General features: G+C 37.4%; 1 protein-coding gene and 1 pseudogene across 1 annotated transcript in view; both read left to right on the plus strand.

Annotated features, from left to right (window-relative positions):
* Adam10 (ADAM metallopeptidase domain 10) overlaps nucleotides 1–25,354 on the plus strand; it is a 109,941-nt gene that overhangs the window by 39,780 nt on the left and 44,807 nt on the right. The window contains exons 3-4 of the mRNA XM_076926232.1: nucleotides 8,184–8,302; nucleotides 12,128–12,286. Of these exons, the coding sequence (XP_076782347.1) occupies nucleotides 8,184–8,302; nucleotides 12,128–12,286 (278 nt within the window). The remainder of the gene's footprint in view (nucleotides 1–8,183; nucleotides 8,303–12,127; nucleotides 12,287–25,354) is intronic.
* Nucleotides 402–701, plus strand: LOC143439578 (cytochrome c, somatic pseudogene; annotated as a pseudogene).

The raw sequence follows: 25,354 nt of genomic DNA on the forward strand, positions 1-25,354 counted from the left end.
CTGCCTTGTCAGTATTATAGCAAAACGTGCTATTTTGATGGAGACGGGTATATCTTTAGATAACTTGGAAAGTTGATAGCTTTTTGGAAGGAGTGCTAAGTCTTGATACTCAGGACCTCATGTCCTAAGCCCACTGCATGCTAAGCACACATTCTACCATATTGTACACCCAGCCCAACAGCACTATGGAGTCTTCATATCCTCAGTCTGATACTTCTATTTATTTAAGTCTTCTTTAGTTTCTTTGAATGTTTTCTTTCTAAATGTATTCAGTGTAGACACATGATAACATCTTTTGTTGAATTTACTCCTAAGCACTTTAAAAATCCTACTGTACATAAAGCAAAATGTCGGTCTTAGAGTTGTAGCATTTGTGATGTTGACCTGGGAGTGAATTAAAAATGGGTGATTTTGAGAAAGGCAAGAAGATTTTAGTTTAGAAGTGTGCCACACTGTGAAAAGGGAGGCAAGCATAAGACTGGACCAAATCTCCATGGTCTGTTTGGGCAGAAGACAGGTCAGGCTGCAGATACAGATCGTATACAGATGCCAACAAGAACAAAGTCTTCACCTGGGAAGAAGATGCCCTGAGGGATCCCGAAAAGTACATCCCTGGAACAAATACTATCTTCACCAGGACTAAGAAGAATGGAAAAAGGGTAGACCTAATAGGTTTTCTTAAAAAGGCTACTAACAAATAATTCTACTGCCTTATTTATTACAAAACAAATGTTGCTTGGGTTTTAAAGTATACCATAATTTAATGCATATACCAAAATTCAGATCATGAATGGCTAAGTGTTTTTGTTGTACAGTCCTGATTTAAGTAAAACTGACTCGTAGTAAAGTGGAAATGATCTTTTTAAAAATAACAACCCCAGCTGCATACTTGGTATGCACTGTTCTCTCTTCCTCAAGATAAGAGTGAAATTAATTAGTAATGTTCTACTTTCCAGAAAGATGGGGGTGTCATCTCAAACCTATTAAATAGTTTCATAATTAGATTTATAAAACTGGGCATATGAATATGTTTAAACACTGGGAAAATTCTATCACTATCTCAGAAACAAGAAGACTTACTTGTGTTTCAGTTTGTGTTCACTGGCTTGTTACAGGCAATGGTTAAATGTTGGGAGGGCAACTATCTATTCTGGACAATGTTAATTTAATTAAAATCCCCTATGTCAAGGATGCTGTCTTTTGTCACTGAAAGGCACTTTCTGTGGCTTTAGTATAACATCAAATAAAGAGTACTTAACATTTAAAAAATACTATTGTAGCTGAGAATTGTGACATACATCTTGAATTTCCTAGCACTTGAGAGGCAGTGGCAGCTGGATCTCTTTAATTTCAAGGCTAGACAGGGCTATATAGTGAGACCCTGTCTGATAAAACAAAACCTCCATTTAAAAACACACACACACACACACACACACACACACACACACACAGAGGCCCACACCACTAATTGGGATTAAATTAAATTTCCTCTTTCATGTGTTTGCTTCTAGATATTAAAAACTGACTGGTGGGGTTTGTTTTGGTCTTGGTATGTTAGCCCTGTATTTTGTGACTCTGTTAGGTTCACTATTGTTAGTGTCCAGTAGATGATTTTATTTTATCTACAAATAAAGGTATGCTTATTCCCTTACTTATATATTGAGTTATTGTGCTAACTGGTACCTTCATTTAGTATTGAAAAGAACTGGCAAGTGCAGATATCTTTATTTCTACCTTAGGGGAAGAATGATTGATCTTTAATACTAAAATATATTAGCAATATTTTGTTAGGTTAAGGTAGCGCTGACTGTTGTTTCCTATCAGTTTTTATCTTGAGTGAGTGCTGAAAATTTCAGTTGCTTTTTCTGCAAGTAATGATATGACTGTGTGGTTTTTCTCCCCTTTGAATACAGTGAGTTATATTGATTTTTAAAAGTAAACCTACCTTACTCCTGTATAAGCTAAGTTGATCATGAAATATTATTTTTATTAAGGTACTTTTCTGGCTTCTGTGACTAAATACTTGATAAGAAACAGTTTAAGGGAAGAAGCATTTCTCTGGGCTCATGATTTGAGGGCACATCATATCATGACATCATGACAGGGAAGACACAGCAGCAGGAGTAGCTCATAACAAGTGATGGCAGGGGCACCAGCCTGCTTGTTTACACTTCTGCAGACCAGGAAGCAGAGAGGTGGTCAGAACCAGGCCTGCCCCTCAGTGATGAGGCTCCATAACCCAAAGATTCTCTACTCCCAACACAGTAGTGCCATTAGGAAGCTGGTGGTGAGAGGCACAGTTCTTACTCAGACCACCCGATCATTTTTTATATTGCCATTTCCTTCCTGTCCTTTTCCTCGCAGTTTGTTTTCTCCTAATGCTAACATGCTCACTCTAATTCAGTGGTTCTCAACCTGTGCATTGGGACCCCTGAGGGGTCGCAGATCAGATATCCTACATATCAGATATTTACAATTCATAACAGCAAAATTACAGTTGTGAAGTAGCAACAAAATAACTTTATGGTTGGGGTCACCACAACATGATGAACTGTATTAAAGCTTCACAGCATCCGGAAGATTGAGAACTACTGTTCTAATTCTTAAATGTGGTTATAATACATAAGCAGTACAATCCTCTTCTAGTTTCATCACCTTTGTCCCTCCCTTTCTCTTTCTTCCTTTTTGTTTTTTGTTTCCTTTTCTCTTTCTTCCTTCTCCTTCCCTCTTTCTTTCATTTGTTCTCACTACCATACTCTCTTTTTTTCTGATATGGTTTCACTGTGTAGCACAGGCTGGCCTAGACCTATATGTGTAGATCAGGCTGGCCTTGATATCACAGATTCTCCTGATGTGCTTCCCAAGTGCTGGGATTAAAGGGATGTGCCACCACACCCAGGTATTACCACTTGTAGACTGGCCTGCCCTCCAAGCCTGGTTTGCTGCTGGGGATTGGACTCATGTTAGATAAGTGCTCTGCACTGTTGAGCAACCTGTCCTTGACTATGCTTGGCCTCTTATTTAGTTCATGATTTTTACAGTTTGGAGGCAGGGACATAGAAGTGATGCCATTTATCTGTATAGCCCAAGCCTGAAATGTGTTACATAGCTACCATGTCTTGTGCCTTGTGTTATTTCTTCATCTTTTACCACTTCCCCACTCCACCCTTAGTACTTCCTCCTTCTCCTCTTCTTAGGTTTGTGTGTGTGTGTGTGTGTGTGTGTGTGTGTTCTGTCTGTATACCACATTCACTCAGTGCCCTCAGAGGCCAGAGGAGGAGGATCCCTTAGGACTGGAGTTACAGATGGTTGTGAGCTGCTTTGTGGGTGCTAGGGATGGAACCTAGGTCACCTTGACAAGCAAGCAGTGTTCTTAACCATTAAGCCATTGCTACAGCTCCATTGTGTTGTATCTTAAGGTTGTTTTGTTTTGTTCCTTTTTGTGGCACTGGGCTAAAATAGAGGGCCTTTTGGTGTATGTTAGGTAGTGCTTTATCACTGAACTATACTCCTACACATTAAGATGTTAATTTACATTTAGTTTTTTGAGTAAGGAATAAGTTCACATGTTTCAAATCTAGATGGTGCAGAAGAGTAAAAGACAATTTCTTTCCATTTCCTGTCTCTAGCTATTCATTTTCCATTCCAAGTTGACCCTTACTTTTAATTTCTTTTATATCTTTCAAGTCATTTGGCATACATTTGGACACTATGTTTTTCACACAAAAATGTTCTTTGCAGAAATATGTGTGTATATATATATATATATATATATATATATATATGTATATGTTTATTTATAATCGTTACTATTTGAAAAAAATATAGTGTGGACTGGAAAGTTGGTTCAGAGAGTAAGAGCACTTTTCTCTTGCAGAGGACCCATGTTTGAGTCCCAGCATCAATATGGTGGCTTACAAACATCTGTAATTCCAATTCTAGAGGATCTAGTACCCTCTTTGGACTTCTGCAGCTGTCAGGCACACACATGGTGCACAGACATACCTGCAGGGTAATACCCACTCATTTACGTAAAATAATAAGATAAAAATTGAAAAATATTTTACTGTACTTATTATGCTGTTTATTTTTATATTGCTATTATAAGAGATTGTGACTAAGGAGACCTCACAGATTCAGATAGTTATCTATAACCATTATTGTGATCCCACATTCCACCTTGCTGCTGGGGTATGGGAATGCCACTTGGGCAGGCAAAATGGGAGATGAGACGCTATACTACATTTTACCCTATGCAGCCATAGCGTGATGGGGGGCGTGTCTGAGAGTGCAGCCCAGGCTGGAGGCTTCAGTTAGAGTGAAAAACGACACAGGCTGAGATAGAAGCTGGAATTCCCCGACTCCTGGACTTTCAGACTCTGCTGGAAATAGCGAGGAGGAGGGGCCTTCTGTGGGAGACTTAGACAGGCTCTGTAGACAAAGGCTTTCTCCATGCTCCCCATGGAGGTTCTTGATGAGAGACAGTCTGAGCTTATCCATACTGTTTATTGACTGTTCATCATGGAAAATGGGTGTATACCACTTCCTCAGGGTGGCTAGAGATTAAATACCTTTTGCAGAAAGGAATGTGTCCTGGTAGGGAAGCTCATTGGCTAAACCCTTAGGGCCCATCTAGATACCTCAGTAGCATGGAGAACTCTGTTCTGATCACTAGTCACACTCCTATGTGAGGAGTGTGGTCATGTGTTTCAGGCCAGGAATTTGGTAAGGAACAGAGAAACTCCTTACAAATGAGTGCTTACAACTTCTTCCTAAAGTTAATTTTCAAGAATGGCTCACAGAAGTTAGGAAAATAGTTTCCTTACATTTTTTTAATGAAAAATATTTTATACAGTATATTTTGATCATATTTTTACTCTTCACTGAGTTTTTTCCAGATCTTTCCTATATCTTTACACACCCAATTTCCCTCCCTCCCTTCTCCCCTCCCTTCCTCCCTTCCCTTCTTTTCTCGCTCTCTCTCTCTCTCTCTCTCTCTCTCTCTCTCTCTCTCTCTCTTTCTTTCTAAAACAAACCAAGAAACAAAAGCAAGAAGAAGAAACAAGAAACAAACCTCTCAAAACCACAGAACATAATCCAAACAAAAGTCTAATAAGACAAAAAATGGAATAAACAATGCAAAATAAAACATAAGTTGACAAAAATACCGTTGCATTTATTTTGTGTTAACCAACTACTCCTGGGTTTGAGGCCTGCCCCGAAGTGTGGTTAATATACCCAGAGAGACTCCCTTGGAGAAAACAGATTTTCCCTTTGTCAGTGGGTATCGGTTGTGAATAGTTTCTTGGTTAGGGAAAAGACCCTGTGCCTACTTCCCCCATCAGTACTGGGATCTTATCTGGCTTTAACTTGTACAGGTTTTGTGCATGCTACTATAGTTACTGTGTGTTCATATGTGCATCAAAGACACATGGAAGACATGATTTCTTTGGATTCTTCCATCACTTCTGGCTTTTAGGATCTTTTTGCTTCTTCTTCTGCATAAATCCCTGAGCCTTAAGGGGATGGGCTTGATGAAAACATCCCATTTAGGACTGAGTGCTCCAGAGTCTCTGTGCACATTGTCCATTTGTGGGTCCCTGTTAAATCCCATCTACTGCAAAGATGTCTCTCTGATGATGGTTGAATAAGGCTGTGATCTATGGGTATAGCAGTATGCCATTAAGAGTCATTTTATTGCCATTTTCCTTTAGCAATATAATAGTAGTAATTTTTATTATTTATTCCCTTGTGCCTGTGACCTATGTAGTCTCAGGCTCTTGACCACTTTAGCAGTGCCAGGTATTGATTATATCTCACTGAATGGGCTTTAAATCCAATCAGAAAGTGGTTGGTTACTCCAATAATCTGTGTGCCAGTATTGCACCACTTTATCTTGTGGGGAGCCACAAGGGTTTGTAACTGGAAGATATTGATGATCACCTTTCTCCTTCTGTAGCCTGCAGAGTATATTCCAGTACAATGAATGCTTGTCATAGGAGGTGAAGCTTCTCATAGTTCATAGTAAGTGTTGTCTTCAGCAATACGGCCTTACTATCAGGTTGTGAAGAGTAACTAATAGCCTTGGCAATAGTCTATGCTGTTTGGAGGTTTCTGTAAGGGCCCTTTGGCCAGTGACTCAACAAGATGCAACCCGTATCTAGCATTGGAGATTTTACTGGTGGCATAAGATGACTAGTTGGGGCATTGTCTCTTATTTTGTGACTTACTTGTAACTTTTTGTGACTCTTACTTGTATTTATTATTTTGTGACTCTTACTTGTATTTATTTTAGGAAGCTTTTATAGTAGTAGGATTCCATATGGTTTTTAGTGGTTTGGTGTTAGTTGTAATTCACCATATTCCCTTCTTTACCCTTCTCTTCCATCTCCTTCCCTATTTAATCCTCGTCTTCTACTTAACACTTTTGTCTCTTTTATAACACTATATTCTAGTTCCTCTTTATTGAGATCCTCTCTCCCCATCAGTACCTTACTGGGTACCTAACCTCTGTGGTTGTTCAAATTGTAGCACATATATTGAGAGCTTAAAAGCTAACATGTACATGTAAGAGAAAAATATACGACATTTGTATTTTGGGGGTCTGTATTACCTCACTCAGGATGATTTTTTTTCTAGTTCTATCCATTTTACCCACAAATTTCACAATTAAAATTTTCTTAATGACTGAATATTTCTTTATGTAATGTACTACATTTTCATTATTCATTATCAGTTGATGGACATCTAGACTACTGCTTTCTTGGCTACTATGGATAGAGCAGCAGTGAACATGGATGAGCACTTATTTCTGTAGTAGGATATAGCGTCATTTGGGTATATGCTCAAGAGTGGTATAGCTGGATTTTGAGGAAGATTGATTCCCAGCTTCCTGAGGAACCACTACACTGATTTCTGTAGTGGCTGTGCCAGTTTGTAATTGCACTAGCAGTTGAGTGTTTCTTTTCTCTCACATCCATATAAATTCTTTCCTTTCATTGATGTAGGGAACACACTCATACCTCTTAAGCATGATAATTAGGAACTTTACTCTTAGCTACACCTCAAGCCCTACAGTTTACTTACCAATATTAGTTTGTTATAAAGGATACAACTTAGGAACAGCAAAATGAAAGTGATGCAAAGGATGGAGAGGAGCACAGAGCTTTCGTGCTCTTTCTTGATGTGTCACCTTTGCAGTACTTCCATGTGTTCACCATGATAATGAAGTGACTGAACATGGGCTAACCTCAGACAGCCTCAGGTTGGGCTGATCATCAGAAATTTCCAAGTGACTGAGGGCTGGAATTCTAGCCCCAGGTATCAGGGATTGCAGAGTGGATATTAAAGTCTATAAACATGTTACACAGCCCCTGATCAACCTGAGGATGTGTGGGGGTCCTATGTTCAGTCACCTCTTTATAGAATTTGGTGTGATTAGAAATGGACTCTTAAATAGGGATGAAGATATTCCTCTACCATTCAGGAGATCCCAGAGTTTTAAGGGATTTGTCAGAAAATGGAGACAGAGGTCATTTATTGAAGTCTGTTGTACTGGAGGTCATTTTATTATGTGGAAGCATGACTAAGAATTCTACAAGAATTCTGTGTCGCTGTCACTCATCACTGTCTTTTGATCCGTTTTCCTAAGCAGATGTTGTACCAACTTATTTATGTTACAGATGAGTTTAGTTACTGGTGCAAACTCGAATGTGTTTTAAACAAGGTTCCTTCCTGTTCTACTATTCCAAACATGCTTGAGAAGATAAACTGTTACAACATATCTTTGTTACATTTGCCATAAAGATCATGGAGTAGAAATTCTATTGTGTGTAGACTTCTGTAGCAATTATGGATGTATGATATACTTTTAAGAGTTTAGTAATGACAATTAAGTTGTTGCCATTTATCCACATTTCCTGCAGGCTAAGTAAGTGCTGACTTTATGTTATGATCTCTAATCCTTAAAACAGTTCCACAAGATGGGCAGAATTTATAATTTACCTGAGTTTTGTTTTGAGACATGGTTTTATTTTATAGTTCCACCTGGCCTGGAACTCACCATATTTCCCAAATAGATGTATTGTGTGACACAGTCCTTGTCTTATGTACTTTTTTAAAATAGTAAATAAGTCCTTTAGGATTTGGAGCCTTTAAATTTCTTTTCCCGTCCCATTTTGCAGACAATTCAACCTACGAATGAAGAGGGACACTTCCCTTTTTAGTGATGAATTTAAAGTAGAAACATCAAATAAAGTACTTGATTATGATACCTCTCATATTTACACTGGACATATTTATGGTAAGTTGGACTTTTATCTGACATTTTCTTTGATTTTTTTTTCTACACAAGGGAGTATAAATGATAAATATAGGCAGATATTTCAGAAAAGGTTTGTAAATACTGAGGAGAGGAAAGAAAGTGGCAGAGAAAGAATATCATGCCATTTGACTGTCCAGAGTGTTAAGAATTCTAGAAGATTCTAAGATCCGTAAGAATCAAGCTTACCAATCTGTTGGCCAGGGACCTTTTCCCTAGAGATCTATAAAGGATGGAGAAAGCATTCCAGTGGCTCTGTGGTCCTTGGTTCAACTTTGATTTGTGCCCTGGGGTGCATTCTAGACAGGAGTCATATATCTCTGAGAAAGGGGAGAAGAGATTGGCATCTGATCCCAGGTGGCTGTCTGTCTCTTTAGAAGCCTGTATCTGTACTTGGGTTTATACTGTCCTTTCCCTAAGTATTTTCAGTTCTCTAATATCAGTTGCTCAAAAACAACAAAAAAAAACCCAAACAATAACAACAACAACAACGAAGGAAAAAAAAAAAAAAAACCAACCCAAAAAACAAAACAAAAAACCCTGTCAATGAATTTCCAACTTTGTTAAACCAAAAGCAAAAGAAAACTAAGACGATACTGGCCATTGGTGCACGTTCTTCCTGCCCAGCCTTGCATGCAGCAGAGGCACAGAGCCCGGAGGAGATGAGAGCTGTACTTAGAATCATCTGTCTTGCCTGGTTTTGAGCCTGATGTTGCCATGCTCAAGTCATGTAGGGAATTTTGTGGAGTTTTAAATTTTGTAATTAATTAATTGACTTAATCCAATTATTTTTTTTTTCTGTTTTAAAACAAAACCTGAGGAGATAGATCAGGGCATCTTAGGCAATGGTCTTTGAAAATGAAGTCATCTGTGGCCCTACTTTACATGACGTTTAATACTGAATTACACAGTGTACCACTTACAAAATCTGTAACACTGTGACTCTTGGTGCTTCCAAGTTTAAGAGTTACTGTTGTTTTAGCCTCTTGTTTGTTTGTTTGTTTTTGAGATAATATCTTGCTGTGTAGTCTAGCCTGGTCTGTAACTAGCAAACCTCTTACCTGTCTCTTAAGTGATAAGACTACAGGCGTGTACCACCATATTCAGAGTTTTCAAAAAACTTTGAATGATTTTTATGACTTCTGACTTTACAAGGAAGAAATAAATGGGAATTTCTGAGTTATATAAATAGAAAAACTTGAAAGGAGACTGACAGTAGAGATCACCTTAGCTCAAAGCCGTGTGACAAGTCACCTAAGGAGAATTTCCCATGCCCTTCTCCCTAAAGTCCATGCTTTGTTGTTGTTGTTATTGTGGTTGTCTGTTTTTTATACTTGTAACAAATATCTCTTACGAGTTTAAAATGTGCTGGTAGTCACAGGCACATACTTAACCCAACAGGAAGTTCATCAGATAGCAAAGTTGGACAGACAGGAAGTCATAAAGAAACTATCATAAGTCAGTCTCTTAGGCTGTTAGAACTCTACATTAGTAACTACTAAAGACAATCCTCAACTGGTAACTCAAAAGTGGTCAAAAGTTTCCTTCTGTCAATTTGATTTTTTTTTTATTTGAAGTCATAATATTTTGAAAAATTAACTGCTTAAAGAGAAACTTAATTTTTTATTATGCTAGATAAATGATACATTTTTATACTGACCTGTAAACTAGCTTGTTACTAAATTTTAGTGGTTTTTTTTTTTTTTTTTTTTCAGTTTTCTAATTGTAACCAAGGAAAGTGTTTTTCTGGCAGTTTATAATACTCTCTTGCATTCTTCATCACCTGTCTTACTGGGCAAACTGCCTTTTTTATAGGTGACAGTCATAAAAAATACAAACATAAATGAAGTTGTAGAGAAAAGTGATGTCATATAAAATAGCTTGGGGATTAGATTTGATGGCACATACCTGCAATTCTGGCATTCTGGAGGCATGGGCAGGAGAAGCATGAGTTCAGGGTCAGCTAAGTCTGCACAGCAAGACAGTCTCAAAAAAGTACAAATTTTATTTTCAGCTCGTGATTTATTAAAAAATAACCAGTGTTAATCTATAACTTAGAAATCGCGAGAGTCTGGGTCAGGGTATGGAAGGTGTATGTGCTTAACCAGGGCCAGATGGTTTGGCCTCTTCCTCCTCCCCAAATTACAGGCAATCCTGTGAGGTGAGTTCAGCCTTGTTTTTCTCTTTCCTCCTTCTCCTCCCCTTTTCTTCTGTCATCCTTTCTGTTCTCCACTGACCCCTTCCTTCCCTTTCTTCCCTCTTCTTTCCTTCCCTTCCTTCCCTACTCTGCCTCTCCTCTTTTCTCCTCTCCTTTCTTTCTCTTCCCTTCCCTCTTCTCTACTTTACCTTCCCTCTCTTTTCTTTCATCTGGTCTCTTCTCCCCTCTTCTCCCTCCCTTTTCTCTCCTCTCCCCTCTTTGTAATGTTTGGGATTGAGCCCACGGAAATGTGTTTTTAGTGAGAGATAAATTTTAAAGAACATTTAAAATTTTGGGTTTTGTTGTTGAAGACAAAAGCCTTGTTAATAGTGTTCAGCCTGATTTCAAGCACTCCCACCCCAGTCTCATGCCACCTTTGTTAATTAACTTTGAGTCCCGCCCCTTTTAAAGGCATGTGCAGATAGTTTTGGCTACTTGGGAGGATGAGGTTCAGGGAGTTTGAGGCCAATCTGAGCAATATAGCCAAGATGCTATCTTTAAACAAAACCAAAGTGATATGGTGCTGTAGACAGGCTCAGAGGTAGAATTCTTGTCTAGCACATGAGAAATCATGAGTTCAGAACCATCAGAGCAACTGAAGTGAAGCACAGCAAAGCTCCAAGCCTTCATGTCACTTAATTTTGGTGACTTAGATTTTGTGACTATATTTAAGTAGAACTAAAAGTACTCCTTTTTTTGATGTTACTTCTCTTTTTAGAGAATAATGGAATATTATTACAAATCTGTCCAGTACTTTTTTCAAAGACTCATTTTTTAAAAGATTTAAAAATTTTATTTACCTCCCAGACTGGCTTAATTCTCACTGTACAGTTCATTCTTACTTTGAAATTGCAGGTTTCTAGGCTCTGGTATTATAGGCTTGACACACTACATCGAGCTTCTTTGTCCAACATCTCAAACAAGAGATTGTAGAAGTCTGTATATTTAAATTGCTTCTGAACTATTTGGTCCTTTTCTATTTAAAAATGTATTTATAAAATTTATAGGTGGCAAGAAGGCCAACAAATGTACAGTATCACGTTCTAAAGAAGCTTTTCACTTGAGATAAATTAGGAAAAGTTTCAAAAGGTACTTTAAGTATCTTTATTCTGGAAATACTTAGTTTATTAGAGGATCTCTTTGCTTTTTAAAAAATTTCAGTTAATGTGATGATTATTGAATGACTGCTGTGTGCATGTCTGATGCTGCTAGGTGCTAGGCATATGATGGTCAGTATGACAGATGTTCCATTTTTATTGTTGTGTAAGTAATTATGTATCTGTTTTAACTAAATACTGGTTGCTATTCATATCTCAATTAATCGGATATATTTTATGTGGAAATTAATTTCCCAGCACATTTGTACTTAGGATAGTTGTAAAAAATATGTGTGTGTCATATATATATATATATGTATGTATATATACATATATATGTATATATACATATATATGTATATAAATATATATGTATATAAGTATATATACATATATATGTATATAAGTATATATGTATATAAGTATATATACTTATATATTTATATATGGCTTTTTTAAAAGTAGGAGAACGTTGAAATTAAAATTTCAAGAATTTGTTGCTTTCATCAATAGGTGAAGAAGGAAGCTTTAGTCATGGGTCTGTCATTGATGGAAGATTTGAAGGTTTCATCCAGACTCGTGGTGGCACATTTTATATTGAGCCAGCAGAGAGATATATTAAAGATCGAGTCCTGCCGTTTCACTCTGTCATTTATCATGAAGATGATATTAGTAAGTATTCATGCTTTATATCAAGTGGTCTTTGCAAAGGCATAGGAATCCTCATAACTGTGTGGAGACAAATGTAGCCTGGGCAGTTTCTTTCCTAAGCTTATTCAGGTTAAACAACCAGTGTGTGGTAAGCAAAGTCTCCATTTAGTAAATAATGGGTCTGTGTGGTATAGCAGTTGTCAACACAGGCCAGTCATTCTCTGTTGATATAAACAGCAATTCTGTTTGAACTGAGTTGGCCAAACCCACTTGAACTGTCATTCTAAGTTCTGGTATCAGCCAGTCTGCTTGGTTACAACATCTGATGTCTGTGGTTTGCTGAAGCCACAACAGTGTCTTATCTTCAAATATCCATTTCTGTATGAATATTTGTGTAATTTAGGATTTTTCTAATTTCTAAGTCCACTGAGTGCTTCTCTTTAGAATCTTGAAATAATGACATGACCACAACTTGGTGTAAGACTCCATGCTTTCCATGTGTTTTTTGGGATAATTCTTTTTCTGTTTAAGGATAGAAAATTCACTTACACTTTACATTTTAATTCTGTCATTGTTTGTATTTCTGTGGTTATTCAATTATGAGAGTGTGCCATTAAAATAACACAAATACATTCCTATAATTCCTGTGCGTCTTGAATACGTTCTTTTTAATGTAGCCAGGCTGGTTTCTCTAGTTTTGCTGTTTTCCTGACTTAGCAGTTTCCTTTTGCTTTCATTTTCTTTCCTACAGATAGGGATTTATTATCCATATTTCATTCCCGAGCTTAGCAATGTTCTGGCAAATGTGAGCTATTTTACCTTTGTGCTCCATTAGCTCTGGCTGTTTCTGTTTCCATCTGCCCAAGTGCTTGCTGATTCTGATGGTGAGCTGTGGGAGAGCAGCCAGCTCTACCTAAGGGAGTGTTGATGACCGTTGTTGTTTGCTGTCTCAGGGATTTATGATGCTGCACACGTGTGTTTTCAGTCATTCTTACTTGATACCTTTCCCACTCTACCTCTTGGAGTTTCCTTTGGCCTCTAAGCTACAGTGCTCCTCCCATGAGCAGGAATATGGATTCCTTTGCTTTTCTTTCTACTGACAGAACTTTTCTTCATTGGGCTTGTGCTTTTCCTTGAAAATTTCTTATACATTTGGTCTTTTTTGCAGTTTTATCTCCACTATTACAATGTGCTTTTCTACAAATATAGGTTCTGTGGATTTTGCTCATTTAATATTCAAGTAACACTATTTGAGAATAGATCTTGATGAATTTCTAATAAAATATTGAAATATGTTCCCTAGCGTGTGTCTTTAGACTTGGACCAGTTCTTTCTGGACAAGACAGTTAAAAAGCGTGACTGGGCAGGCTGGCTCTCCTCCCTTTGGCATTGTGACTGCTGCTACGTGAACTTTGCTCTCGCCATCAGCTCCGCCATGATTTTATGCTGCTTATTACTTCTGAGATGTCTTCTCTCTCCTGTGTTCTTCCTTCCGTTAATCTCTGTGGTATACATATGTTTTGTTTTTCTTTACATTTACACTTCCCCCATCTTACAACTCTATAACTTCCAAATATTTTATGTCAGTATTTCTTATTAAACATCAGTAGTAGTATTAAAGTTTAAAGGTAGTTATGTTTAAGATGATTTTGCTTATAACTTCTCTATTTAGTGGAAATGTGGTGGTGTCAAGATGGGCATACAGGAAGCAACAGTTTATAAAAATGTTTATCACCTTTTGTTAGCATAAAATGGATAGGTTTGTTACAGCATTTTTATTCAGTGTATTTTAAACTTTATTCATATGAAAAGCAGAGTTGTTATGGCAGGGGAGATTGTTCAGTGGATAAAGTGATTGCAGCACAATGTGAAGGCTACCCCATCAGCCACATAAAACCCTGAGAGCTGTAATGGCAGCATTTGGGAGGTAGAGCTAGCTAAACTATCCAGAATTGATGGCCCCATGGTCACCAAGAGACTTTGACGGTAAATAAAATGGATAGTAATCAGGAAGACACCTAGTATCCAGTGTGGGCTTTGACATGCACCTGCATCCATCCAGGTACCCCTACTCCCCCCCCCCACCCCCATAGGTAATGCACACAGTTAGTATAAAAGCTATTTTCAGCAAGTATGCCAATCAAAAACAGGGGAAGTTGAACTTACTTGTCTAGCAAACTAGTTTACCTACTCCAATTCTAGGGAATTGACAAGTGAATTTACTTTTAATTGACCATTTAAACTCTAGGTATTGGTGATCCTAAAATAATCAGCATTAATTAGAATGATAGTTGTGATTTAATGTTGCTTAGCACTAGATAAAATTCTTTATGTATATTAATTATTTCATACTCAGAGGCTATGTGAGGTATAGCCAAACATTATTCCTATTTTATAGGTGAGGAAAGGAAGACCTAGAATCCAATGTGACTTGTGATATCATCTTCTGTGCCATGTACCCATGGTAAAAAACAGTATAATCCTCATTACCCTTTACTACTACGATTACTGGGGCTTTTCTGCCCACCTTCCCAAAATTACACATTTGCGTCTATTGCTATGTTAGACCAAAATCTATTCTTGGGTCTCTTTTTTTTTCCCTCTCAACTAATGAAAAAAAAAAAAGGATATGTTTCTTAATGCATGTTATTATTTTTACATAACCAGCTTAATGCCAATAATTTATTTTCACAACTGAAATGTTATTTGATTATTTATATACTGTAGGTATGTATAAGTGAACTTATATAAACATTCTGATAATTTTAGCTATGTTTTCTGAATATTGATTTTGTACCTGTTGGCATAAGTGTATAAATCCATGTGGGAAATGATGTTTTTGTTTTGGAGAACATTAGGAGATGCTTTTTCAGCAGAAACACTGAACAGCCTCTTCAAGTGCTTTAATACGCACCTGGGTGTGATGCTGCTCACTACATACAGTTACCAGTGTAGAAATCACATATGCTCAGTTCTCTATTGCAGCAGCAAAAAACACTCTCCTAGTATCACACATATGACAAGGTAAAAATACCACTTTGTTGTCTGCCTGCTAGCATAGTTTATTTTGATAAAAAAGAAAAACCACTGTCTGGTAAACTATAATAGTATTTTTTTTTTTTTAAAGAATTGCTTATTTTGTGTATATGAGTACACTGTCACTGTCTTCAGACACACCAGAAGAGGGTATCAGATTCCATTACAGATGGTTGTGAGCCAGGCCCATGTGGTTGCTGGGAATTGAACTCAGGACCTCTGGAAGAGCAGTCGGTGCTCTTAACTGCTGAGGCATCTCTCCAGCCCTCTAACAGTAATTTTGATATGTATAGATTTTAGGAATGCCTGACTGTTTTCTCCTTGGAACCTTCTGTATACTCTGAGGCAGAAGTCTAAATCATTTTTTTTTCTGTTATACTTTCATAAAAATCCTTAAACTCTGAATTAAAAAAAAACTTTTAATTAAATGTATAAAGCTGTATAGACTATATTTGGTTTATTCTTTTCATTTAGAGTTACTGTTTATTTATTTTCCTGTGTATGGAAATTTGCCTGTCTCCTTAGGAATGTAGTGCTCCTGCTCTTGGCACGTGTTAACTATAGCTGTATGTGTCTCTTCTGTGTTTTGTGCTTCAGTGAGAAAGCACATTAGCTTAAAAATGAAGCTATTTAGAACCTCATTTTACCATCTCAAGATGGAGATTCCATTGGTGTAGAAAAGTATTTATAGAGGCTTGGGTATATTACTTTTAATATCTTTAAAATATCAGTAAGAGAGGTGCTTTTTTGTTCAGTGTACTCTCCTCCCCCAATCAACTCTGGGAAATATAAATTTCTCCAACCATTTTACAGGTGGAAAAATCGAGAAAGCCATGAGAAGTGGCAGTTATTTTTAAAATAATAGTTAAGTAGAAATCTAATATGCTTAAAAATTAGATAAGAAGCCAGGTGTATGAGGAACATTTGCAGTACAGCATATAGGTGATCTGAGCAATGAAGATTCCACGATGAAGTCCAGGCTGTGTTTCATAGGGTGTTCTGGCCAACCTGGGCAACAGAACCAAGCCATGTCTCAAAAACCAATAAACAATAAACACAACAAACTACAATACACAAACAAAAATTAGGTAAAAAAGGACATACTTAGTCAGAAATTATACAAGTAGGACTTGTTAAGAAAATTTTAGATCAAGACCTTTTCTAATTTGTTACCATATGTATCTGCATCTGTATAAATATTTCTCTTTATAAAATATAGCTACAATAAAATATAATGTATCATTTCAGAAGCACAAGGTGATTTAAAAACATTTATAAACAGCTCTAAGAAGTAACATTGAAAATTTTGCTTTTCTGAGAACTATCTCATGATTCTGTTTTGCAGTTTTTGTTTTACAAAAAGATTAAATTAGCAGAGCATTGTGGTTCATATGTGTAGTATAGCACTCAGGAGCCTGAGGTAGGAGGATTGTGAATTTGAGGCTAGACTGGACTACATAGTGAGTTCCAGGACAGCCTGGGCTATACAGTTAAACCCTGTCTTAAATAAATAAGCAACATCAACAAAAAGAGAAGAGATTAATTCATCATACAACCTAGATATTATAGTTGGGTATTTTCAAATGTAGTTTCCAGTATAATGTGGTGAAATGTTTGTGAATATTCAATTTGTTACTAAGAAGACTGAATTTTTAAAAAAATCTTAAAATTTTACAACTGAGTTCATTTTAAAATTTGGTTTTTTTTGAGTATTGGCATATAAGTTAATACAACTCAGGATAATATTAGCATATTAGTCAAAGCATCTGGCCACTTTTTAAATTTTCTTTTAATTTTTAAAGATCAGGTATTGTATGTGTTCTAGACAAGGTCTGCTGAACCATATTTCTAGTTCAGCTCTTAATTTTCAATTTGTCTTTTGTACTAACCTGTAAAACAGAGATTTAAAACATACTTTTTGGAGAAGCAATTTAGATATGGTAGATAATTCCGAGTCATTGTTCATGGAATGAAGGCTGGCAGGAGGCTGTTGAAGCTATGTTGTTGTTGTTTTTAAATATGTGTCTTTGCATGATAGATGCCTTTGAGAAGGAGCCATAGAAACCAGCTGTTGATTGAAAATTAAATTCAATTATATTGGTTTATGACTGTATAGGAAAGATTAAATTAAAAAAATATACCTTGATAGCAAATTCTCATTTGATAAAAGAATGTGCTAAATGTTGTAACTAAAACAAAGAGGGTGGAACAATCTCAGGAATCCTAAGTTGGATATAGAAAGGCTTCCTGGGGATTGTGACATTGGATTTGAACCTTAAGACAAAAGGTCTTTGCTAGACTGCCAGGGAAAAGAATCTGTGATTACAGAACCTGTTACCTGATTGTGATTGTGTCTGTCTGTCTGTCTGTCTGTCTGTCTCTTATCTCTATCTATCTATCTATCTATCTATCTATCTATCTATCTATCTATCTAAAATTTGTCACAGCTTGAGAAATTTGAGAAAATAAATAAAAAAAACAAACACAAATCTAAGAACTACATCAGCTTTGTCTTGGGGGCACTGTGGACATATGTGCCATCCCAAGTAGTATAGATGACATAAATCAATGTGTTAAAAGTATTCTTATGTATTTCAGTTCTAAGTTTTACAGTTGACAGGTTCTGTGTTAGTTTTGTACTGCTACTTGTGATTTAAAAAAAAAAGCTTTTAGAGAAAGGATTTAGTTTGTCTTATGTTCTGGGGTTTCAGTCAATGGTTTATTTGCCCCATTGCTTTGTACTTCTGGGAGCAACAGTGTCTGTATCATGGTGGGGAGCCTAGTGAATACTGTTTACCTTATGTCCTCTGGGAGTTCAGAGGAAGTAACAGTTATCTTCTTCAGTGCTTGTTTCTAGTGTCCTAATTCCTGCTAGGTTTGTTCCACTGCTTTTGGGCACAATAGGTGGCCAGGTCTTCAGCAAATACTCCATTAACAGGTTTGTGATTACTTTATTTCTTAATTGACATTTGAATTGCTGATCCTCTCTTTAGGTCCTGGTATACAGTGGGGAATGCTGCAGAAGTTCATCCTTTGAACTTCAAAGTCTAGTGATTCTGTTTATAACTGATCACAGTACAGCAGAATTTCCCTGTTACTCTGACTCCCATGATCCCCTTTCCTGCCAGCACTAATCCTTTGTTGCTAAAGGCCAGGGTGAGGATAGACATGCTTGAGTCAGCTCACCCACCTGTTTCCTGGAAGGTGAATGCTGTCTGTCTGCTGTTCTTTCCACCCTTCCCAACCTTACAAAATTGGGTCTGGGGTTGGGGCCCTCTCACACTAGAATGACAGAGAAGCACTTGGAGTCCTTCTCTCCCTCTACATTCTTTGTTCATTCTTCTCTTAGTTTTTGTTATTTGGGAAACTATGGAATAAATAGAAATTTTCTTAGTTAAGGAACATGTCGGTGATACGACAACAGTTTTCATATATTTGTTTGTGGAGTTGTTCTGTTTAAATTTCCGTTTACATTAACGATTGAATTATTTAATTGAATTTGTTGAGTAATAGCACATCATTAGATTTTAGAACTGCTTTTGTTAGAGAGCCCTGGTGAAGACCCTAAACCTTAACTGCCTAGAGGTGCTGCCCTCATGGTGATGAAGCTGTTGGAAGTGGGTGTTTTGTGACTGGTGGTGCTGGGCAGATAATTCAAACTATAAATATCCCGATTTAGTCGAGTGGATAATTGAGAGTCAACTACTTACTTCCTGTGTGAGGTGGTACCATAATGTATGTGTTATTTATATTTGTATTTCCTACAGCAAAACAAAAGCAAGAGGTTTGCATGCACAGGAACTGGAGGAAAGGCAGGAGCTCTAAACAGATCTTTGTTTGAAACTGGCTAATGTTCTCCACTCATTGCTCATTCTTTTGAAAGAATCACTGTTTGGCCTTTTCAGGAAACCACAGTGCATCCTATGATTTTGCATCTCAATGAGGGCTTATTCATTAGTTGAACAAAGGCTTTTTCTAGAAATGGGGATTATAGTGTCAGTAATTTTACAGAGAAAATGTCATTGTTCTTTTTTTTTTTTTTTTTTTTTTTTTGGTGGTTAATGTGGTGGCCAGGGAAAATAGTCTCTTAGAAATTTTGGAAGTATACAGAAAAAAAATTTATACTTGGCTTCTGTCCTTTTTCTGTCATGAGAATTTTGTGCTGACAGAATTTGAAACCTATAATAGTGTTTTGTTGCCTTGGAATTTTTTTCTTAGCCTAACAAGTTTTCAAAATAATTTATGTCTTTAATTTATGTAAAATATAATTAACAAAGAGAAAAAAACACTACTTGTTTAAACACTAGTTTTAGTTTTTTCAATTACATATATTAAGTAAATACATATTTTTATTGTTCTTCATTCCCACATGCATTGATGAGATTAGAAAGTTTTAGTCTTTTGACAAAAGTCTTAAACATAATGGTTATAATTTTTTCATTGATTATTGAGGTCATTTTGTGGAGTTTAAGAACTTTGTAGGATCAGTTTTATGGCCTGTACTATTGTACAACATGAAGTCTCCCTGATGCCAGCTGTGTGTGAGAGAAGCTGAAAATGAACTTTGGAGTAGGATGGAGGTTTCCAGGCTGTGTCTGGAGCTTAAGGCTACAGCTCATGAGTTTGGGCTGAGAAAGTACTAGTTACCAGAGGCATGGGTAAAGGGTTGAATTTAAAAGAGATTTGGTTGGTAGTCAGGGAGTAGTATAGGGGACAAGGGAATTAAAGGTGAATGCAGTGAGTAATTATGACCCTTGTTAGCACATAAACTGGATAAACAGGAGGAAACTGCCCTATGACAGTGCACAGGATGAGAGGCATTGGCAAATTAAAAGATTGATTGTTTTCGAATAGGGTCTATCTAGAGAGACTGTGTAGACAGGTGTCAGGGACCGCTCTGCCAAATGTTGGAACCCACACTGCCAAAAGCTTGGGGGCCAAAGTTGTTAGAGCCCGTACTGCCCCAAGCTTTGGGAGCTAAATTGTCCCAGTTCATACTGCTGCTCTGGTCCGAGGGCCAGGTTTCAGCAAGAGAGAGAGTGAGGGCGGACGCGAAGAATGGAGACCAGACAGAGTGTGATTCAGTCCCATTTATTCTCAAGTCTTTCTTCTTCTCTGTTTTCAAGTCCCTTGTTCCCTAGTCCAGGTCCCAGGTCTCGAGTTCCTAGTCCCTAGTGCCTCCAAGTTCCAAGTTTCCAGTCTCAGTCTTCTGTCTGCCTCTCGTCTTTTATATAAGTCTCACTTCTTAAGTCACACCTTTAAGTCACACACACCCAAGGGAAAATCCTGGGTATATAAAACAAGATGTTATCAGAGTGTGCTCAGCTGTTGTAGGCTGTTGAAAATAAGTCTCTTGTCAGGGTATATGGCTCAAGATGGCTGCAAGGATGACAGCCGCCTTCTGTTGGCTCTCCACAGACAGGCAGTGGTGGACAGAAGACAGGATGCTGAACGTTGATGTAAAGAGGTTATCAGGAATGAGAAGTTCAAAAGTAGAATTGTGGACTAGAGAAAAAAAATTAAGTATACTGGAGGGATCACCAATATGAATGTTGTAGTTTCAAAGAATTATGATGGGTGCCGTGAGAATAAGTCAAGATCTAAAAATAAATAAGGGGAAGTGACTTTGAATTCCTGTGGTACATGGGATAGTCACTAGTATAATCTAATGGCTATTTTAATAATCCAAGGTAGAAAGTAGTAAATAGCCCTGAGTGCTTATTGAAATGAGAGGGGAAGATGACTACCTTTCTAACAGCAATAGGTTGCTCTTGACTTTTGCCAGATGATGGACTTTAGAGGAGCTGATTTTATTAAAAACATATTCATTTTCCTCATTAATTTATTCACTTTACATTCTGATCGCAGCCCCATCTCCTCCCAGTCCCGCCCTCACAGGCCCTTCCTTCCCTTGTCCCTCCATCCAACCTACCCTGGAACCTCAAGTTACTACAGGACTAGGTACATCCTCTCCCACTGAGGCCAGACAAGACAGCCCAGAGAGGGGAACAAGATCCATAGAGAGGCAACAGAGTCAGGGTAAGCCCCCACCTCCTGGTGTTAAACACATAACTCTTGATTATAGATAGTTATAATCTTTTCACAGTGAAGTAGGGGCATGGCAGTTTATTACTAATTCTAGGCTGCCTTTCAACTCTGAGGAATGACGCCCTGTTAGATATTGGTTCTGATAAGTTTCTACTGACTCTCTCTCAATTCCTGCTGATGGTAGCTCATATAGGCAGTATGATATACTCTGAACACTGATACAAACTTGACTACTATATGAAATCTAGAAATCCACTCTAATATCAAGTATATGTAATCGCACTGTGTTACAAATAGATGTGTTTATGTGTATAAATATATTAACTAAAATTTTTTATCAATAAAGGAGGAAGTAAAATACCTAGTAGATATTGTTTGTTAGGTTATTTTAGGATTAATACTGAAGTACCTAGCCTGCATCTATAAATGTATTGGTGAAAACCAATGCTGATCCTAATCTCAGATAACACATTACCAAACATTGAAATGTCCCTAAAGATCAAAATCCTTAAAGTCTAAAATAACAAAAATTTATAAATGACACATAGTAATTATAGTGGGTAGTCGTAATTGCTTTAGGAGACTAAGATATGGGAGTCCAGTTCAAGAGTTTGAGGCCAGCCTGTGCAATATGGCGAGGCCCTGCCACTCCCCTCCAGACATCACCACTCCAAAAGACTAAAGTCCCACATGTTGATATCTCAAAAGATGAAATCTCCAAAACAAAAATTCTTGTGTGTGTGTGTGTGTGTGTGTGTGTGTGTGTAAAGTGAGCTATGTGTGAGGAATAGATAGGCAAATTCTAGGTAAGGGATTGGTCTTGCCATATGGCAGCCCCAAGGTTTCATTTTAAAACTGTTTCTCAGGTGTGATGGCTCATGCTTGTAATCCTAGCACTCAATAGGCTGAGGTAAGGGGGAATCATGAGTTTGAGGCTAGCCTGGACTACATAGTAAGTTTTAAATCAGCCTTAACTACATAGGGAGACCCTGCTTAAAGCAACAAAACAAGGCTGTTTTTTGTCTTCATTTGTTTTTCCTTTAGCTGATGAAATTTGAAAATAATTATGTGCAGTGTAGGATAAGAAGACATCTGTTTTACAGTGTTGCATTTTGAATCACCAGTGTATTATGTGTCAGTTTTGTGATCTGTATATGAGTGTGTTTCAAATGGATTTCCCAGTACCAAATAGAGTGCTGTGGAGATGATTCAGTCATCTTGCAAGCATGGTGATCTTTGAGTGCATACCTAGAATGAATTTCATAAACTAGAACAGACAACTTACACCTGTATTCCTAGCATTGGAGAGGTGAGACAGGAGGATCACTTGAGTTTGCTGGATAGGTAGTCTAACTGAATCAAAAACCAAAAACCAAACAAACAAATGTGGTGGTGTGGTGATAGTAGTCGTGGTAGTATTATCGCCTAGAGAGATGGCTTAGTGGTTAAGAACACTGGATGCTTTTCCAAAGGACCCAGGCTCTATTCCAGTATGTACACAATAGCTCACAACTGCCTGTAACTTCAGTTCCAGGAGAGTCAGTATTTTTTTCTGGCCTCAACAGGCACTAGCCATGCAAGTGGCTCACAGACATATATTCAGGCAAAATACCCACACACACATAAACAAAGAAGGAAGAAAGAAAGGAAAAGAAAGGAAGGAAGATAAAGAAAGGAGAGAGAGCGAGAGAGAGAGAGAGAGAGAGACAGAGAGAGACAGAGAGAGAGAATATGAATATATGACCAGCTGGAGAGTGATTGAAAAGACCCCCAATGTTGAACTCTTGTGAACATGCAAGCACATACACATCATACACCACATATATACACACCACTACTGCTACCATGGAACAACACAGAATCATGACATGACAGTAGGTACAGAAATCTAGTAGTGAATGCTCATGTCTACATATATCGACTACAGAAGGATTTCAAAAGGAGCAGCATCAAATGACCTAAAAGACAGACAAACAGCTATTCATTCCTATACAATACTTCAAAATAAAGCTAATGCTGTAAAAGTCAGCCAGCTCTCTGATGCTTCCTCTGGACAGTTGCTAGTCTTTCTCTGTAGTATACTTTTTCATATGCTAAACTTTGAGTATTTTTTATTTTTGTTTTTCCACTGTTTAAAATTTAACATTTTCTGTAATTTGCTATGCTATTTATTTCATCCTTGTATTATTTATAATACTGAAAGTAAAACATAGTTTTAGCCTAGGTTCAGGCTTGTTTTATGAAATCTTGTGATTTTGACTCCATGAACATACATTATAAAGCTGGGTATGGTGCTAATGTCTTTATTCCCAGCACTCAGGAAGCAGAAGCAGGCAGGTCTCTGTGAGTTCCAGGCCAGCCTCTACATTGGAAGTTCTAGATCAATCAGAGTTACATGTTAAGATCTTATCTCAAAACTAACAAAACCTATAGCATTACCTTAGGTGTAAATTTTGTGTGTGTGTGTGTGTGTGTGTGTGTGTGTGTGTGTGTGTATCATTGAACTATCCTTATTTAGTGAAGAATTTTTGAGGTTTTGAATGATAAGCTTCATTTGAGAACTTGGCTATTTGAGTAACTGCATACATAATGTTGTTCTAGTTTCGTTTTTAATTGATCTAATCAAAGACTCAGTTTGTCACTGTGTTCTGAATGCTTTGGACCCTGAAGCTATATACGTACAGTTGCCAACCACAGGTATGAGTTTTTACTTCTGCCTTTTGACCTGCCTCTCTGTACATATTCATCTGCTTACCTCTTGGACTTGGTGGCTCTCATTAGTAAGCAGTTGCACAGGCTGGTGAGATGGCTCAGTGGTTAAGAGCACTGACTGCTCTTCCAGAGGTCATGAGTTCAAATCCCAGCAACCACATGGTGGCTCACAACCATCCATAATGAGATCTGATGCCCTCATATGGGTGTCTGAAGACAGCTACAGTGTACTTACACAAAATAAATAAATAAATTCTTTAAAAAAAAAAAAAAGTAAGCAGTTGCACTGAGACAGTGCTTAGTACTTACAGATGTATGTGCTTTTTTGCTTTTTTAAAAAATTGTGCAAAGTGGCCTTTTTAATAGTTTTGGGTTTTTAAAATATGTTTCTTCAATAAGTTCTCTTTTAAAAGTGTAAATAAATGATTAAAGGAATTTTAAAGGGTTTTTTTAGTGGTATATGTGTGCATCAGTGTCCATGTGTATGTGTGCATCAGTGTCCATGTGTATGTGTGCATCAGTGTCCATGTGTATGTGTGCATCAGTGTCCATGTGTATGTGTGCATCAATGTGCATGTGTATGTGTGCATCAGTGTCCATGTGTATGTGCGCATCAGTGTCCATGTGTATGTGCGCATCAGTGTCCATGTGTATGTGTGCATCAACATACATGTGTATGCATACATCAACGTACATGTGTATACATACATAAAGAGGCTTGAGAATTATCTCAAGCTCTGTCCAGCATTTGCTCCTTCCTCTCTCCCTCCCTCCCTCCCTCCCTCCCTCCCTCCCTCCCTCCCTTCCTCCCTTCCTCCCTTCCTCCCTTCCTTTCTTCCTGAGCAAGAGTACAGTCTCTTAGAATTTACATCCTTTTTTGAAAATACATAAGATATTTATCTCTATATTGTTACACTTGGCAGTGAAATCAATGGCTGTTGACAAGAAAGGTACAAATCTTGCCAATAGACACACAGAAACAGCTAGAAGATTTTCCATTTAAAAGTCATTGGGCCATTACATGATTCATAGCTAGAGAACATTTTTTTATTATTATTCAAACCATAGCATCATTCTGCTGTTATCAGGGAGGACCATATTGTGGCTAGTTACTTGAGCTAGAACTTGGTTGTGTGTGATACCTTACTTGAAGCTTCAAAGTTCCTGCTACAGACATTTGCCTAGGATAATCAACGACTTTCAAATTGCTTTTTTTTTTTTAAAAATAAATTTTGAAAGTTTAATAATATTTTTAAACATCTGAAAAATGATATGCTAATATAAAGGGGTCTT

This window comes from Arvicanthis niloticus, chromosome 27, assembly GCF_011762505.2.
Source record: "Arvicanthis niloticus isolate mArvNil1 chromosome 27, mArvNil1.pat.X, whole genome shotgun sequence".
NCBI lineage: Eukaryota > Metazoa > Chordata > Mammalia > Rodentia > Muridae > Arvicanthis > Arvicanthis niloticus.